This window comes from Colossoma macropomum, unplaced genomic scaffold (genome assembly GCF_904425465.1).
Source record: "Colossoma macropomum unplaced genomic scaffold, Colossoma_macropomum, whole genome shotgun sequence".
NCBI classification, from domain to species: domain Eukaryota; kingdom Metazoa; phylum Chordata; class Actinopteri; order Characiformes; family Serrasalmidae; genus Colossoma; species Colossoma macropomum.
The window spans coordinates 31050429-31070386 of record NW_023494786.1 but is presented as its reverse complement, the minus strand read 5'-3'; the positions used below and the strand labels follow the sequence as shown (position 1 = coordinate 31070386).

General features: G+C 39.9%; 1 protein-coding gene across 1 annotated transcript; it reads right to left on the bottom strand.

Annotated features, from left to right (window-relative positions):
• Window positions 1-423: 423 nt before the first annotated feature.
• ivns1abpb (influenza virus NS1A binding protein b) lies at window positions 424-19768 on the bottom strand. The gene is made up of 15 exons (XM_036565317.1): window positions 19575-19768; window positions 13391-13584; window positions 13182-13302; window positions 11120-11292; window positions 9944-10019; window positions 9658-9831; window positions 8913-9038; window positions 8564-8668; window positions 7753-7870; window positions 6531-6755; window positions 4353-4474; window positions 4133-4259; window positions 2788-2919; window positions 2502-2675; window positions 424-1827 (listed from the first exon to the last, which is right to left on the bottom strand). Exons 3-15 carry the CDS (start codon window positions 13290-13292, stop codon window positions 1565-1567), a joined length of 1926 nt encoding a protein of 641 aa, XP_036421210.1. The 5' UTR covers window positions 13293-13302; window positions 13391-13584; window positions 19575-19768; the 3' UTR covers window positions 424-1564.
• Window positions 19769-19958: the final 190 nt, after the last annotated feature.

Below are 19958 nucleotides of genomic sequence, written 5' to 3'. Positions count from 1 at the left end.
TGTATTAACATTTATCATTATCATTCTTTTAACAGGCAGTGTAGATCACTACTAGACCCCAATCTTAATCAAAGACGCTCGGGAAATCCCGGCTGTCTATCCCTGGTGACCTGCTCTTGTTCCTGCTCGAGTCCATCACAGATCGAATTAGCTGCTTAACGACTAAGTGTAGTAGCAGAGGTTCACCCTTCAGGATATTCAGAGACTTCCAGATCCCAGACTGACCCCACTCTACTAGCCTCTGCTGCAGCCTGACCGCCTAACGTAAGCGGAAGGATCCCGGATTAGGATTACCCTGTCTTTTTATGAATGGCCAACAGCGGAAATCAGCCAGACAATAAAATATATCCCCATTCAAACTGTTAGAAGGGACTGTTGGCCCCTTTGCAGGTGATGGAAGTGATCAAACGAACAAACAGCAGCCCTTATTCAAGATACCTTTATTACATATGAAAGATCAACCCAGTATGTAACAACTGTAAATGCATTTCAAGATAAAAGTCCTTAAAGTCAAACCAGGTGGAATTAGATGCACTGAGAGACCAGGCCCGAAGTCAAAAACTATTAATGAACATCAGTACTGAGTTCCTCAGCAAAAACATACAGTACAAACTGGAAGGTTGAATGTTGGCGTCTCTGCGTTCCTCAGTTTTGTCCATGTATCATACTAGTCACTCACCAGAATATAAAAATCATATAAAAAGGCAATCGGAAAAAGATACCTCCTTATACAGCAACACTACAACATTACAGCCTCTTGAAGAACGACTTGAAAAAGGCTTTCACTGCAATCATACTTCTCTCCTCTAATGTGCAAGACCTTCTTACTAGTCCCAGTTTGAATGTACTAACAACTAGGTTTCCCATTAGTCTAACAGCAGCAAGCTATAGAGTATATAGTGAATTAAATATTTTAGTTAATTCCAGCAACTCACTGAAATCCTGTCTTTCTGATGAGATTTCAACCTCAAGACCACTCCATATATTCCCCATTCTTAATAAGAAAGAATAAAAATAGAGAACAAAACAATATCTACAGCTCAGTATTTAATGCAATATGCAAAGGCTTAAATGTTGCTTTGGGCAACCTTGTGTGATTCTGTCACCCACTGCTAACTTCCCCCAGAAGCTCCAGAGATAACAGGACAGCACTTTAAATTAAAGGAAAAAAGAAAAAGAAAAGAAAAACAAATTTGGGGGAAAAAAAAACAAACCCCAACCCACCACATTAGGGGTGGGCAATATGACATCATTGCTATTGTGACAAATTGTCACAATATGTGCGATATCAGTACTTAAGTGCATGTGTCTTCAGTGCACCATAACATGTGAAATGTTAAATAAAAACCTTTATCTTCAGTTTTAATAGCATTTTAAATCAAAATGCATCACTACAGATGAATTTTGATCTCTAACCTCGAAAAATCTGCCAATCGTGATTCATACTGTGTATCGTGGCCATGTTTTTAAAAACCATGACATATTTTTGTCATATCGCCCATCCCTGAATAAAAAGACGATGCCATCGAGCCGGTTTACTGGAGAAATTAAAGGTAATGCTCCTCTACTCCTCCAATTCAGCCAAAGCCTCGACACAGGCGCTCCATTCGTTTGTTTCTGGGTCGTACGCCTCCATGGTGTTCAGAAAGTCATTCCCATCGAAACCCCCGACAGCACAGACCACCCCGTTCAGCACGGCCACGCCCGCGTTGCTACGTGCTGTCGTCATACTTCCCAGCATCCTCCACTCGTTCCGGGCCGGGTCATAGACCTCGACGCAGCTCAGAGCGCGAGATCCATCAAATCCTCCCACCACAAACAGCTTTCCTGTGAATCAACAACCCCTCCAGTTAGCAAGATATACACACTTCACGATCATCAACATGCATTTATCCACTTCGCTGCTGTTGGAACAAAATCTTGTATCTCGATTTTTGTTGTTTTTCAGTTTTTTGACATAATTTGAAACTCCCTGTTGTCCTTTACATTTTGTGTAAATCTCATGATGAATGGACCAAAAGAAACAACACAAAATGACTTGGAAAAAACTCTGGTTCCATTGACTTACATTAAAAGTAAAGTAGGTTTTTACCTTCTACTGTAAAGTTAGCGTTTTGGAGATACGAAGACGAAGACGTTTTGTTCTGAGAACAGCGACTTTCTTTGCAGTCTGCGTGGTGCTAACTGATGGTTATGAACTTCCATTACCTGTTAGTTACATTATCCTAGTAGCTCCAGTACATGAGAACACAAATTTGATATTTTGGCCAAAGTAGCACTTTGAACCCCAACGTGAGGCAGCTAAACTAGCTCTGCAAGCATTACAGAGCATGTGCTACACCTTCACGTTTTATTAAGGGTTCTGTTAAAAACCCCTCTATTGATGTAATCCCAAAGCTGGCCCGAGGGGTGCAAATCGTCCTAACTGGAGCTTTAAACAAACGGATTTAAATCTCACTGATCGGCTTTATGGACCAAACGGCTTCCTGCTGAAGGCTCACCCTCATGCACAGCCACTCCAGCCCCTCTGCGGGCCACGTTCATGGGGGACACGAGGGTCCAGGTGTTGTTCTCTGGGTTAAAGCGCTCCACTGAGTTCAGGCAGTTCCACGATTCGGCACCACCGATCACGTACACGAAGCCGTCCAGCTCACACACAGCTGCCTGGTGCCTCCCTAAAAACAGCAGAGAGAGAGAGTCGCATCAGAATAATGAACAGCTTGTTTTTAACATTTTAAAAAATGTAAAAAAAAAAAGTATGTTTTATCACATTAATTAAGGACTTACGGATATTGAGAGGCGCGCAGCTGGTCCACGTTTTGGTCACCGGGTCAAATGAGTCACAGTTCTTCAGTCCCTTCTGCCCACATGGATCGGACCCTCCGACCACCAACAGTCTGTTATGTAAAGTGCACACACCTGCAACACACACACACACAGCATCAGTATCAGTTAATGCTGTCTGGGTTTCACAAGATGGACTTAACAGAAACTGAGTAATAAACTCCAGAGCTCAACAGCTTTAAAAATAAACAAATACATTAATAAATAAATGAATAAACAAATAAATAAAAAAGCCTAGTGATCAATCTTGCAACAGTTGGTTACAAAAAACAACAAACTGCAAAATGACTGAGAAAGCGACCAAAGGAACCCATAAATTAGTATTTTTAACATTTATTTAAAAATTATGATAACCACTGTATTATTTATAAATGTCATTTTAATGTATTATGGTCCTTTTCTTTATAACAAGCATAAAAGAAAAAAAAAAAGTTGATAGTATGCTAATATCTTCTAAATTTCCCGTTCCACCTTAAATAGTCCAGCAGTACTGACACCTGAAGCACCACAATGTACCCGCTGCTCCATTTAAGGTGGAACGGGAAAATTCAAACAAAAAGGTGGCGAATAGCTGACTTCAGCTTCGTATCACCAAAGAATTAAGGGTGGGTGTTTTATAACTAACTAACTAACTAAATAACTAACTAACTAACTACCTAATAAACAGCTTTAAAAATAAATAAAGATAAACAAACAAACAGAAACAAACAAATAAGTCCTAGTGTTCAATCTTGGTACATTTTTCTGTAGGTTTTCAAATCACGATTTTCCAAAAAATATACACCATTGTTTAAAAGCTCGGCATCCCTTAACATGTTAATAATTTATTTGATATACAATAATTACTTGGACATCTGAAGGTATTTTTTGAAGGTTTTATTCAATATACAGAATTTCAGCAATAATGTATTTATTGCTAAATAATATATTGTTATTATATATTTTCACATGTAAATGGCAAACAAATCATCTGCTTTAGCATCTGATCACCAGTTTTGAATTACGCAGCATTCTGGATGTTTATTTTATCAGAACTTATTAAACTGCACAATAATTTCATTAGCACTTCATTCTGTATATTAACTGAATTAGCACTCCATTCTTGATGTTCTACTACTTTCTCAGTCATTTTATAGCATATCATTCTGGACACATCTAACATTTCCTTCCCAGCTTCTTCCATTGATTGTTTGAAATCTGAAGCTGTACTGAAAAGATCATTCCTACACTAATTAATCTAAGAAACATAAAGGAACTTCAGGAAACTTCAGGCTGTGTGGAAATGTACCTGCATTGCAGCGGTTAGTTCTGAGCTCGGGAACTCTCGTCCACTCGTCGGCCCGCGGGTCATACATCTCTCCACAACTCAGCTCGTCTGAGTGACCGTTTGAGCCACCCATTACATACAGCTGGCCCTGAGAAAAGAGAAAAGGTCTCAGACACTCAGCAAACATAAACATCTACAGCTCCATTAATATCAGAGAGCATGAAGTGGAACCAGGCCTCACCATCAGGACTGCCATCTGGAAGCGGGCGCGAGGGGTTCGCATCGGAGCGATGAAAGTCCAGCAGTCCTTCTTCGGGTCGTAACACTCAACGGTCCTCAAACATTCCTCCCTGTTGTATCCACCTGTATGAGGAGCAACCATTTAGTTTTAACTACTGAACAGCACTGGAACCGAATACTTCTCTTAGTGTAGGTACTAATTATCTACAACCTGAAATCCAAATATGAGCCATCCAAATTTGAAACAGTCAACTTGCTCATTCTAGGTCTCAACTAGAACCTGGCAAACTCAATAAGCAACTATGAGTTACACTGGAATGCCAACCAGTTTATATGCATGGACAGAGTGGCCCTCATGCAGCACCATGAAATCTATGAGTAGCATTTACAGGGTTTTCCCCCTCTTTTAATTAGGATTGAAAATATTTTTACATCTAAATTGCAAAAATTGAAGAAAAAAAATTGCAAATGTTCAAATCACACTAATAATAATAATAATAATAATAATAATAATAATAATCTTTATTTATAAGTGCCGGTGGCAGCTCAAAGTGCTTTACAGACAGGTGATGAAGCTTAACAGTAATACAAGAAATTACAGGTATTAATTTTGAATCATATAAGAAAATGACAGATTGAATTAAAAGATAAACACCATGAGACGTAGAGTTTTAAGTTAAAGAGATGCGTTTTAGATGCTTCTTCAAAGTGAGCACTGAGCTTGACTGTCTAATAAAAGGTGAACTGAGCTCCACAGTTTAGAAGCAGAATAACTGAACGAGTCTCTCCATGTTCTCTGTATTTTACAGAGGGTGTTTGTAGAAGGTCAGTATCTGCAGATCTAAGACCTCATGCTGGAACATGAACAGATAGACACTCTGTGATGTAAGCAGTGCTTTAGGGTCATTCAGAGACTTAAAAACTAGTAGCAGAACTTTAAAATCTGTCCTGAACGATACAGGCAGTCAGTTCAGCTCTTCACAAGAGTCTTAAGACTCAGCACCGCTGTCTTAAGTTTTAAGTGGGGAAATTTACACTCAACACTGAACTTGTGAACTGCCTGTAGATGAGATAGACCAATCAGAAGCAACCAAACACCCACATGCTGCGACGTTACAGCCACAACAAACTGGCAGTAAATGGCAGCGTTCAAGCCTCAAGCTAGAAAAAGTGTATTCTGGTCTTCTTGGCCAGAATATTAATATATATATATTAAAAAAAATGCAATTTAAATCGCAGTCACAATGTTGGTCAGATAAAAATTAATACCAGGAGTGTCACACTTATTTATCACAAAGAGAAAAGTGCCAGTATTTCATGCTTATTGATATTTTAATGTTTAGTTGTTGAGGTCTCAAGTAGATCTTAATATATTTAACACACTGAAACCTTTATATGAAGTCTGATGTGTTTTTATTTAACACAGAGAATGTGGGAGGAAGACGCAGAGGAAGAAAAGGCTTTATGGCTTTGTCGCAAACAGATATGAACCAGTCATGGGTATACAGCAGAATACATAACTGCAAAATACTCAGTTTTAAATAATGAAGGGAAAAAGGTTTGATAATCGTTCCCAGATTTATCGTTTTGTTTTTTTTAATTGCTTACCGTCCCTTTCCTACCCTTAATACTGCTCAATTTTGATAGCTAGTGCAGGTTTTACTGTTATCTATATGGCCAGGGATTTTCTGTTTTGTGGGTTTATTTCAGCTTTGTCTGAAATAAACCCACAAAAAACAATCGACAGAAATAAATCTATAGAAATAAATCTATGATTTATTTCTATACATGTATAAATGACTAGTTCATTGAGTTTCAATTCCTTCTCCCTTCTAATAAAAAAAACAGTTAATGCTTCACGGATGAACCTGAGAGACTGTAGTTCATCTGTTTCTCTGCATACTTTGTTAGCCCCCTTTTACCCTGTTCTTCAGTGGTCAGGACCCCCATGGACCCTCACAGAGCAGGTACTATTTGAGTGGTGGATCATTCTCAGCACTGCAGTAACACTGACGTGGTGGTGGTGTGTTAGTGTGTGTTGCACTGGTCTGAGTGGATCAGACACAGCAGTGCTGCTGGAGTTTCTAAACACCTCAGTGTCACTGCTGGACTGAGAATAGTCCACCAACCAAAAATATCCAGCCAACACAAACCAACCAAGTGTGTGCAGCACATTTACCTGCAGCGATGAGTTTTCCGTCCAGTTCGGCGGTGCCCAGTCCGGAGCGGGCATAGTGCATAGGCTTCAGTAGCCTGTCGGTGAGCTCGTCCGGCGAGGCCTCCAGACTGCGGCTCTTCTGCAGGCAGGGCGTGGTGGAGGGGGAGCTGTGGGGGCTGCTGCGGCCATGCAGAGAAATCACACACAAGACCCCCCGCAGCACCGCCAGGCACAGGTACGTACTGTCTAAACCACAGAACAGGAGGCAAGTACAAGTTATTAATAACAGGTTCACAAAACTAAACAGTAAACAAGTAAAACAAATAAATATATTTTTTTTCATTTTTATTAATTTTATGGATGTTCTCAGAATGAAATTGCTACTATAGGATCACTTCTGTTGCAAGAGCAAAAACAGCACAGGCAATTAATTGTTACATACATATTGGATACTGATCTGAAATCAATTTAAATATGAGCACCAAAAACCACAGCAGAAATACACCGATGAGGCATAACATTATGACCACCTCCTTGTTTCTACGCTGACTGTCCATTTTATCAGCTCCACTTACTATATAGGTGCACTTTGTAGTTCTACAGTTACAGACTGTAGTCCATCTGTTTCTCTGCATACTTTGTTAGCCCCCTTTTACCCTGTTCTACAGTGGTCAGGACCCCCATGGACCCTCACAGAGCAGGTACTATTTGGGTGGTGGATCATTCTCAGCACTGCAGTAACACTGACGTGGTGGTGGTGTGTGAGTGTGTGTTGCGCTGGTCTTACTGGATCCACAGAAACAAGGAGGTGGTCATAATGTTATGCCTGATCGTTGTATTTACCATCTTCTCTGCTTTAAAATCCAATTTGAAGAGAATCATTCAACCTTTATTTAAGCTTGGAATACATTGAGGGAGACCCTCATTTACAATGTAGCAAAGCAATACAAAAATCAGGGATTGAGAAGTTGGGTAGCAAAAAGAAATCAAATGTTATAAAAGAGTAATAAAAATCTTAACAGTAAAATGTAATAATTAAAAAGGTACCAAATCAACAGTTAAAATCAGTAAGCCATTAAAATCTTAAGGAATTATCTGAATCATCTCTATCTGATAAATTATCTGAACTGAAAAACACATCTCTGTAGCAGCTCTGTAGGACGCGAGTTTGACATCCCTTTAAGAGATTTGGACGGCTGGAAACCGCATTGGGAAACGAAATGGAAAAGCTAGGTGGACTCACTGCTGGTTTTCTCTGAGGCGATGTATTTCCACTCGTGTTTGTTGGGCTGGCCACTGGGGCTGGAGGAGGTGGAGGCTGCACTCGTCTGTTTCTGCACGCTCTCACGAGGGGCTTTCTTCTGCAAAACCAAAATAGTGAGTGTTCTTTCTGGTAATATAATTTCTGTCTGGTTAGTATTTACAGTACTGACCACAACACTGGCTATACACACAACTGCAGCTACACTATATGGAGAAAAGTATTGGGGATCTCTTAATCATAGAATTCTCCCCTTAGTTCCAGTGAAGGGAAATCATAATGCTTCAGCAGACCAAGACATTTTGTGCAATTGAATGCTTCCAACTTTGTGGGAACAGCTTGGGGAAGAACCTTTTCTGTTCCAGCAGAAACCCAGTGCACAAAGCAGCTCCATAAAGTCACGGCTGGGTGAGTTTGGTGTGGAAGAACTTGACTGGCCCTCACAGAGCCCTGACCTCAACCCCATCCAACACCTTTGGGATGAACTAGAACAGAGATTGTGAGCCAGGCCCTCTCGTCCATCATCTGTGTCTGACCTCACAAACATTCTTCTGGATAAATGGACAAAAATTCCCACAGACTCTCTCCAAAATCTTGTAGAAGCTTCCCAGAAGAGTGGAAGCTGTTAAAGCTGCAAAGGGGGACCAACTCCATATTAATGCCTACAGATTTAGAATGGGATTCATAGAAGCTCCTGTGGGTGTAATGTGTAGGTGTCCCAATACTTTTGTCTATATAGTGTATGAGCTATTGCCAGTGGCTACGCCTGTGAGCCCTAAGCCCATTCCTGTACCTGTACAAACTGGATGTGGTCGTCCTCAGAGCCAGACACTTCAGCCTCCTCCACCGCTCCGCCATCATGCAGCTTGTGGTCTGCTGAGTAGTACAGTGTTTGCACCTGCAACAACACAGGAACTCCCTGTGGCTGTTTGCTTCACAAAAACAGTGCTTTGGTTTGGCCGTTGGCACACAGCCCACGAGCTGCCAAGATAATGAGCAGCATAATGGGACTAACAGCAAACGAGCCAACATACAAGTTGCACGCAACTCTAACTAAAGTGAACAGCGAATCGTAAATCACTTGTTTTCCTACATTATCCTGACATGTTTGGGAGTCAGAGGTTGAGGATGTTGATACTGACCTCATCCATCAGTTTCTCTAGTGGCTCTCCGCTCTCCCACAGGCTGCGCTGAACCCAGCTGATCACTTTAGAGTAGAGCTTTCCGTTACTCGGCAAGTTCAGGTTCTCTTCCAACATCACCTCCAGCTAGGAAACAAAAGAATTGCATTAGTCTTCTGATGGAGAGCAGAGAGAAGTCAGTCTAACTGTATCCTTTGACCAACATATTCAGGTATAAACACTCGTTGCCCAGAAAAATAGTTCTAAACAATTTTCATTGCTTAACACAGTACTGTACATGAACATAATACAGGGCATGCAAATCAAGAAAATATTAGAATTCGTACGTAAAAAGTAGTAACTACAGAAAAAAAGAGAACAAGAGAAAGAAAAAGAGATGAGAGACAGAGACAAAAAAAGGGGAAGTAAGAAAGAAACGGAAAAAAAAGAGAAAAAAAAGAAAAACTGCGAAAAAAGAAAAACTGAGAAAGAAATAAAGAAAAGAATAAGAAAGAAATGGAGGAACGAAACAATGAGAGAAAAAGAGAAAAACTGAGAAAGAAAGAAATGGAGGACAAAGAGAAAAAAAAAATAGATAAAAGAAAAACAAATGGAGAAAAAGAGAAAAACCAAAAAGGAAATGAACAAAAGAAAGAAAATGGAGAAAAACAAAAGATAATGGAGAAAAGAGAGAATAACAGAAAGAAGTTGAGGAAAAAGAAAGAAAAACTGAGAAAGGCAGGTTTGAAGTCTTTTCCAAACTCACCTTAAGACGAGGAAGTTTGAGGAAGTCTTCTTTCTCCGAAATGTCCAGCAGGTGTTCCTGGATGTAGCCATCAATCTTCCCCAGCAGTCGTCCATCACTCATACTGCTGGCAAAGTTACGGTAAGCTATGGCACTCTGGCAGTCCATCTTTGACAGCAGGTAATCTCCACAGATCTGGATGGAAGACGACGAAGAAAACGGACAAAAGAGGTTTGAGGTAAAGAAGGCGACATTCACAGAAACAGAATCTGAGAGTCTGCATACTGAACAGCAGCGTCAGCCTCACCTGTTTGACTCTTTCCATTTTTAGCTTTTTGGCTGCTGAGTAGACGTCGCGCACAAGATCTCTCTCGGCCTTGAGCCTGAGAAAGGAGAAGAGAAGGACAGTTTCTTTTGAAGCTGATTGTGCACTAACTGCGTGCTGTTTTCACAGCAGGTTAACAATGATACGAGGTATGACTGATGGAAGAAGAGTGACTTACAGAAATAAGTCAAAAAGGTTTGCAAAGAAGTTTAGTCAATTTTGGAATGTTAATCAATTACAGGGAGATTCACTCGAAAGAGGCCCCGAATATTCTGTAATAACTCTCGCTACGACGAAGCAATCTGAACAAAACAAATGTGCAATAAGGTCCTCAGAATATGGAGCTTCGAACAAGCCAAGATGCCCCTGCGTCGGAGCGATGAGGTAGGTGCCGGACAGCCGTTGCTGCATTTAACCTCTGCAACTTCAGGGTGCATACCCCACCGTACCCCTTTACTGAGTCACTCAACTTCTCATCAGGATGGTGGTGTACAGTATACAGTATACAAGGAGCACGGCAGAAATTAAGTCCTTCTTTGGCAACAGGGTAATTTCAAAAGGGCTTTGGCCACCATGGTTGCCAGATCTGACACCACCAGACTCCTTCCTTTGGGCTCAAAGGAAAAGTCTATCGGAACAAGCCTCACACGGTGAAAGATTTGAAGGAAAACATCCAACGTGAAATTGCTGCTGTTCCCTCCGATATGCTTGCCGATACGTTCAGGAACATGGAGCGCCGCATCGAAATGTGTCTGGCAGAAAAATCACTTCCAGCATCGCATGTAATGCAATCAATTACACATACGTCGAGGTATGAAGCGTATTTTTTTGGTTCAGATTGCTTCATCCTAACGGGAGTTACAGCAGAATATTCTGGGCCTCTTTCGAGTGAATCTCCCTGTATAATATTCAATTAAGTAGCCTATGCACTAAAACTCAAATTTTCAATACAGAAAAAAATCTTGATTTATTGTTTTATTGTCTACACTCCACATTTTTTATTCGGTGTAATTCAAAATTGGAACAAAATAGAATTTCCCCAAAATCATGGTAAGATTTGATGTTTCATTATGAACTGAATCATTTACTAAAGCACTACAATAAAATCCTCTGAAAGTCAGAAATTTATACCTCTAACAGGCGTGTAAAGACACTCACTGTGCGGTATAAGCATAGTTGAGCAGGATTTCGACAGCTTCTGGGTTCAGGTCATCAAACTTCACCAGAGAAACGCCCCCCTGAGGCTCCGCCTCGCTGTTAAACACCTCAAACAGGTAAGGACTGCAGCAGGCCAGGACTGCACGGTGGGCCATTAGCTCATGACCACAAACCTGAGGGAAAAACAATCAACAACCACAAGTGAGTACAATTTATCAGCTCCCTTCTCCCCTGTCCATCAATGGAAAGGGACCACCAAAGGAGCACTGCTGTCCAGATTTTTTGGGTGGGGGATAATCCTCAGCACAGCGGTGGCACTGAAATGGTAGTTGTATGGTAGCATCTGAGGTGCTGGGGGCACGATGGGGGTTTTTAAACATTGTAAGCACTTTCAGAAACCCCCTCTTTTGTAGTTCCACCTTGCTGGTGTCCAATTAGAGACTGTAGTACCACAGAGGTACTGACCGTTATCTACTGTATCAAGCTTGCCACAACTGTCAGGATATTGCATTTTGAACGGCTATCTGCACATCCATGAGCACAAACTTCCGTGCATGGGTTCAGGTTTTAATCTGTCCGACGGCAAAACTGTTTCCTTCTAATGAGATCGTCTAAGGACAACAAGAAGAAGTTCTAGTCTAAATGTGGGTAGGAACAAACAAGAGTATGAAATTTCCAAAATTTCTGGGACTAAAATCAAGTTTTGGTCCTGGATTTTGCCAACACTGGTAGGCATGACACCAGACAGCCACCAAGGTCAGTGAACAGTTCAATTAACTACAAAACTCAGGACCAGAAGATGAATTCATGGGTCCAGATTTAAAGCAGCACTGTAAGATTTTGTTAAAACAGAACAATTTAAAAATAATTTAAAAGTTAAAAGGTGTTGAGTTAGGAGTTTCTCACACCACGTCGTACATCTTTCTGTACGAACGCCACAAGCCCAGGTTCAAGAAGAGGGTCTGGGTCAAAGTTTAAGTCTCAAATGCAAAATTAACATTATACTGATAAATATGATGACAACAGTAGATAATCCGCTCACATCCTCGGAATTAATTATTAATTAATTAATACATTTTATTAAGTGACCTTTATTAGTCCCACAACAGGGAAATTCCACCTCCGCATTTGACCCATCCGTGCAGTGAAACACCACATACACACTAGTGAACACACACACTAGGGGGCAGTGAGCACACTTGGAGCGGTGGGCAGCCCTATCCGCAGTGCCCGGGGAGCAGTTTGGGGTTAGGTGTCTTGCTCAAGGGCACTTCAGTCACATACTGTCGGTTGAGGGGATCGAAACCGGCGACCTTCCAGTCACAAGGCTGGTTCCCTAACCTCCAGCCCATGACTGCCCCCCACATCTATCAGCAAATCTGAACTTCTCCTTCCATGAGCTAATAATCATCAGTTTTATCCACTTGGGGAAGGGGTCCGAAGCACTACCCAAATTACAAATGTTCACCTTCATCCTGTGTGTTGCAAGTTAGGCTGGAGCAAAAATGAACCCTCTGGGGGGGCCTGAGGACCAGACTGGGAAACACTGTTCTAAACCAATCCAACGTGAAGGTGGTGCTCAAAGTTAGGGGCGATGCCGCGCTCGTCAACAACATCTGACATACTGATAAGCCTGTCATTTGTACACAGTTGTACAGTTTTAGTGTAATTTAGCATCACTGAAAAGCCCCCTATAAACTCCAATTAAGCATGTAGGTGGGTGTCATATGTGCTGAGAGCATATTACTTACGGTAAAAATAATCAATACTTTTTACAAGTGAAACAGTATTGTGAGTTAATGATACTGTTTCGCTAGCTGGCTGATTTTGCTCACGTTTAAAGCAGTTCAAAGAGTACATATTAGAGAAAATGGTAAGCGTTTTAGAGGAGGTATAATCTAGCACCAAAAGTTTAATAAGTTCTTCCCATATATTTATTCTTGTTAAGAGATTCTGGGTGATGATCCACTCTCAATCTAGCAGTGACACCGCTGTGCCTGATGCACTTCCTTAATGCTCCTTTTCCATTATTTCTTTCAACTTTCACTGCGTTTTCTTTTACCTGCAGCCTGACGTCACAGAACTGGCCGCTCTTCCGAAGGGCGTTCATCTTCGCCACGGTGGAGTCCAAGAAGCTCTCATCTTCAAACACCAAACAGCCGTTAGGAATCATTCTGAAGGTTCTGGAACGAAGGGGGAACAGCCTGTGTCAAACATTAGTAATGAGGGCACAACAAACAGACGGTCTTCTTTGTGTCCAAGAACACTTACCAAGTACTTTGCTGAAGCTTATGTGGTTTAGTTGCTTGAAGGCACAGCGAGAAGGTTTCTCTCAGAGGGCACAGAAAAGGCGACGTCAGCGGTCCAAAGGCAGCGTCAGCACCAGCACTTCCCAGGCTCTGCACTTGAGGAAGCTCCGCTGGTTAAAGAACACAGCCTCTTGAATTTTGGTTATGCATTATGACCTAAAAAGAAAACAAGAAACATGCTGGAAAAGGTCTCGCAGCAATACAGGCATTTGGATTTGTTACATATGTAAACACTACGGCCGTCACGGCTAAAATCAGTAGGGTTAAAAATATATATATAATTGTTTACATTTCTTAATGGTCTTGTTTACATCTTTTCAATGAATCGGTAGCTGAATGATAAAGCATATTTAAATTTCTCCCTTACGATTTGAAACAGTGTCTTATCAACACTCGTTTATGTGCATTTTTACCCCCCACATAATGCTTTTATACAATAAAGTCTTTGTAAAGGCTTTGCTCCCATTCCACTAAGGTACTGTGGGACCTTTGCATGACGTGGAAAGGCTACACATGGTTGGTTATTATTCAAATAGTTTTTAAAAACTGATTATTTGATAAACTGTCAAAAAAAAAATCATCAGATTACTTGATTACTAATACAATTACAATGACCACATCATAAAAAATGTTAACACACTTTGTGTTATCTGTTGTAAAACCAAGTTAAGGTTTAAAGACACTTTTGAAATACAAAATTATGCTTTTTCCGATTAATGTTTCAGGTTATATTAAACACAACTGATCATATTATATAATTTAAAAAACTAAATATTTCCACTGAAATATAAAAACTTTTGCCCCGCTTTATTATGTTACTTTACACCAGCTGGCATGAAATTTTTAACCTGTAATCTCACGTTTTAACAACCCCTTCCACCACCCTGACCCACCAAAGAAAGAAAATGCTCAGAAAATCCCAGATATTAAAAGACAAACCTGTATTCTGTTACTAAAATGCTTTAAAAAGTGAAATACAGAAGAGAATGTTTGATATTTTATTGTTATTGTGATAAATTTCATTATCAAGATAAACAATATTCTCTTCTGAGCAAATCGTGGATGTTGTCAGTACTTAAATGACACTGACCAACGGCATGTTTCATTAAAAAGAGAGGATAATCAGCCCTGTTTAACACCTCTGTGCCATAAACATCTTCTGAAAAGTACATTTTAGGCCAAAATCTTCTCTCAAAACTATTTAGCAACGTCTCCAGCATCAGGCACGGCACTTGTACCCATTTCATGTGATAGCTTTCTGAGGGAGCTTTTAGAGGTGGACGTCTGGTTCCTATCACCACCACTGTGAACAGCTCTGACTCGGTAAGTTTCTCTAGAACAGAGCGTTTCACACCAAACCACTCTGAATGACTGTTTACATATTAACCATGTAATTAAACAGAAGTTTTGAAAAATTGGTGGACTTCCTTTTTAAGTATCATGACATATATTCGCCATATCACCCACTCCTAGTTTGCTCTCTCATTGGGTGAAAGGGTGGGGTTAAGGTACCTTTCGGCAGGCCAAATGAAAACATCCTCACGGGGCAGCTTTGGGCAGCCCTGGTCATAGACACATACAGCAACTCTGAGAACGAAGGGTTCTTTAATCCATCATGTAGATCATTTTTAGACCTCGTTTCCTATTAAATTTCAAGGTTTGGTTACTTATTTTCCAAACGTCCTGAAGAAATGACTCAAATATAAATAACGTGTAAACACAGTTACGCTTAAGTCTCAGAAGACAGGAAACAGGAAAGAAAGGACTCTCTCACTGAAGCAGCACTAATGGCACTCAGTTCATTCACTAATTCAGATGCTGAGGCTGAAAGCCAGCGCACGCGACTGGAGGCGTGAGTATCCGGGTCAATTGGTTTATGGATTTAACCCAGAGGACAGCATTAACTGGGCCGCTACCTGTAACACTACATCACCCTCCCACAGCTCCAACGGTAGACTTTCGCTAATTCAGTACACATTTTACTCTTTTAATAATGATTATATTAGTTACTGAATAATACGCTGATTATTTTGACAATAAATCAAGTAATCAGTTTTTTAAAAAGGTCACACAGAAATGAATAGAAATCATGGACTTTTAAAAGATTACAAAACACTTTTCTAGAAAAAAGTTAAATAAGGAAGCTTTTAAATGGTCCTTTTTAAATAGGGCATTAAAATATTCATCATCATGCAAACTGACAACTAATCACTGTCGATTTATTAGGAAGCTAAATCTTATATGGTGGATTTTCTTTAATCAAGTAATGGAGTTCAAGCAACTGCCCATTTACACATGCACAAATTCCAGCAAGACAAATTCCTGGTACATGCAAATACTAATAATTGGTCAGCTGTAAAAGAGAGTCTGTTTCTGATTATACATTCAAACACTATTATTAAAACAAGCAAATTATCTGTCAATAGAATGACATTGTCTACATAAAAATATTTAATATAACAATTATGAGTAAAAAAAACATGGGAAAATAGGTTATAAAGGCCTGTTAACAGTAAAAGAATGTTTTCTTAATGATGGTAAAAATCAGTAAAATTAGTCATTAAAAATACTACCTTTTTTATTTTTTGTGAATTTGCATATTACAAAGGCATCTAAACTGCCTTGCAAAAAAATGGACCAAGCCCAAAATATAATGGTTCTTGCTGATAGTTTTGGCTGTCCGGATATATAGAGAATACCTATACACAATATAAATATATAATATAAACACAGCTCGGCAATGTTTTTAACTGAAGTAATCAATGCTGAGAGGAACAATACTGACTTCTCTTTCTGTAAAAGGCTGTCTGCAGGTTTACTTACAAAACTTCAACAGTTAAAGGAATCAAAGGGAAAAACTCTCCCGCATTAATTTACTGCGTCTATTTGTTTAATGATTTGTTGTTAAGACCATGAAAAGCTTAATGCCATTTTTCTTTTTTGCACAGGAGCGTATATTAAATTGACCCTATCTAGCAGCACCGTCTTCTTCTCTGCAACACTTACGTTCATTTACTCTGAACCTACTAGCTGGTTTATGCACTCTGAGAGCACTCTTCTCCACAACATCTCTGATCCTGGACCAGAGCATCTCTCTCCCGCCCTCCCTTATCCGTCAAGAGAAACTCCTCTGGAGATCTAATGTTACAGCATCCGTGAAAACCTTTAAGAAGGTCCAACAAGAGAAACTTACCGAGTCAGATCTGTTCACAGTGGTGGTGATAGGAACCAGACGTCCACCTCTAAAAGCTCCCTCACAGCAAGTTATTACATGAAATAGTTATTAATATGCTGCCTGATGTCTGATACACCGTTTTACTACAGTTTTGAGAAGGTTTTTGGCCTAAAACACCTTTTTTAAATTCATTAAATTCATGCAGGGCACTGTAAGGAAATTTTTCTGATTAAAGACTATTTCATCATCAACATTACATATGAATACCCAGAAGACACGTGCAGATTCACTGGTGGTTCTGGATAGGAAACAAAATGTCTATATTTGTATTGTAGTCATGGCGACCCCTGGTTCCTATCACCACCACTGTAAAGAAATCAGTCAGTACGTTTATATACAATCTAAAATCTCTCAATTTACTTTGTTTACATCTCAATCATTTAATCATGCAGCAATTTTGAAAAATGGGTGGAGTTCCCCTTTAATACATGTGTAGGAATACTAGCCCAATATGCAATCAGTGTATTATACTCTCTGTTAAATATCTTCAACTAGTTTACACCATATTATCAGAAATATTACACTCTTTTTATTCATATCTCCTTTATTCTGTGTGTACCTGTCCTCCCTGTTCCCCCCTTTCTGTCTGTCATGTGCTCAAAACGTGGAAAAGGATTTAACCCAACTAAACCTACAGCCTTATCTCACCTGTTCAATCTCCATTTCACATCACATGAATTATCTCCGCTGTCATCCACTTCCTACCACAACTGTAATTTACTAATGGAAATGTATTATAATTTACTTCAATAAAGCAGCACACAGTAATTAGCACTCCCAGCAGCAGGGTGGGTTAGAATTTGTGCCAAACTGAAAAGCAATCACTGCACACATCACGTTACTTTCCCATACTGTAATGCAGAATACGTGCCGAAATGAAAAACCCGCTATCTCGTTGTTTTCATGATGCTTGACCTCTTTACTAAAATAAAGAATACATGAGGATTTGCATTTAAAACAAGAAATGCTGAACTGGTGTCAGAATTGAACACAGTCTGCCTTTAAATATACAGAAGGCACAGCTATTTCCACAGCTCTACACCTTAAGCGTACTTCAAACAACATTAAATCAATATCAGATCTACTGTTTTTCAGTTTGGAACATCTCACGCATTTAAAGTACAGAAAAGGAAGGCAAGCAACATGAAAACAGTGTAGTGGAGGTTTTGCTTTTCATTTTGGCTCATATTCGGAATGTTACTATGGAAACGTAATGGCATGTGTGCACTGTATTTCACCGTTTTCACTTTTATGACTGCATTTCAATGAGATAAAGTGCTGCACAGCAGAGTGGAGAACAGTATAGTCGTGCCTTCATTACATTTTAAGGTGGACTATATTCAATTCTAACAAATTCTGCATTTCATTGTTTTTTAAATGCAAATCCTCATGTATTGTTTTACAGTAAAGAGGTCAAGCGACATTTTTCATTACAAGTTGCATTTTGTGAAGGCAGCATTAAGAATAGTGACCATTTATATTTTTAGAATACTTTTAAAATACTTACCCACTAAATTAAAAAAATATTTATTCGACAATCAATGTGATGATCAGTTATTAATCTCAGTGTTACTGAGCTCTGCTAAAGCCTGAATAGACTGATAAATCAGTGTGATGATCAGTTATTAATCTCAGTGTTACTGAGCTCTGCTAAAGCCTGAGTAGACTGATAAATCAGTGTGATGATCAGTTATTAATCTCAGTGTTACTGAGCTCTGCTAAAGCCTGAGTATGGGAGTAGCAGTGAACCAAAGTAGGTAAGAAGAGCCAAAACAAAACAGAAGTGGATTTTTTAATGAGTCACATTAACAGAAGAATTATATGAAGTAATCGCCAGCAACAGAGAGAAACAGAATGACCTAAATAAAAATGACTTCACCACTTTTCCTCATCAATATGCATTTAAAACATATCCCAAATGTATTCTGAACACATTACTTTTTATGCATTGTAATGGGAATTTATTACTGAGTATATTCAGGACAGTGTATTCAGTATTCAGCCATCACTGCTTTCAATGTGGCACCAATTCCTCTCCATACAAAACAACCTTCAGAAATCCAACCTGCTAGTGACAGACCAACACAGAGCCTAACCTACACTCTTAAAGATGGTTCTTTAGTACAGACAATGGTTCTATATGGAACCATGAAGACTGAAAGAACCATCTGCATGCTTAAATGGTTCTTTGTATGGTGAAACTGTTCTGTAGAGTGTGTCGTATATGGGTCTCTATAGCACCATGAAGGGCTCTGCTGTTGCTACGATGCCAAGCTTCTGTATGCACCTGTTTGGCGCTACATAGAACCGTTCTCATAAAAGTTCTATACAGAACCATATACAACACATTCTCCAACAATATGAAGGACTTTTTCACCATACAAAGAACCATTCAGGTTCCTGGTTCTATGTCTTTACTAGCTAAAGAACCCTTTTTTTTTTTAAATGTAGTTAACTTGCAAGTGAGTCTGACACAAAACAACGCTTTAAACAACAGAGTTATCTTGAATTTAAGGGAAATCGACCATAAAAAACCCTGGCTGCAAAATAACTGAGCTGAATTTACTTTTAATTCTAATTTTCCGTTCCACCTTAAAAGCTACAGCCGTTACAAACTGGCGCGCGTGAAGCACCAGGCGGTGGCTGCTGCGCCATTTAAGGTGGAACGATAAATTCAAAAAAATCACGGTAAACGCGAACAATTTCAACTTCGCAACGAAGTATAACCCAATTCAAATTAATGATATATTTAAAAATAAATTTCCGTTGAGATTTCTGATCAATACTAACGATATTAGCTACCGTGTTTAGCTAACGACAGTACAGGATAACTCCCGTTAACTTTCACTACGCGCTGGCTGGCTAACGTTAGCCAGACAAACGGCCGTTTAACGCTTTAAAGGCAGCTTACCGGGTATCTCTGACAGTCTGGGGCGGCGGACATGGTTTAATTATCCTCGAAGATGTAAGTGAACTGCAAAAAACTGAAAGTCAAAAGTCACAAAACACAGAAAATCCACGACCCTCCAGCCTTCAGCAGCAGCTGTGAGCGCGAAGCGAGGAGCAGCCCGCGTTTAACGAAGCGGAGCCGCCAATGACAGAGCAGGAGGAGGAGCTTAGGGCTGTGTTCCATTTAGCGCACCACGTACTGTGCTGCACACTAGTAGACTCCCTAGCACATCCTAATAAGACCACTGGTGTTCGGAGCTGAAGCGGAACCGGAGAAGAACCGGAGCAGGACCGAGGTTGAAGACCCCTGTGTCTAAGACACACCAGCAATGGAGGCTTGAATTGT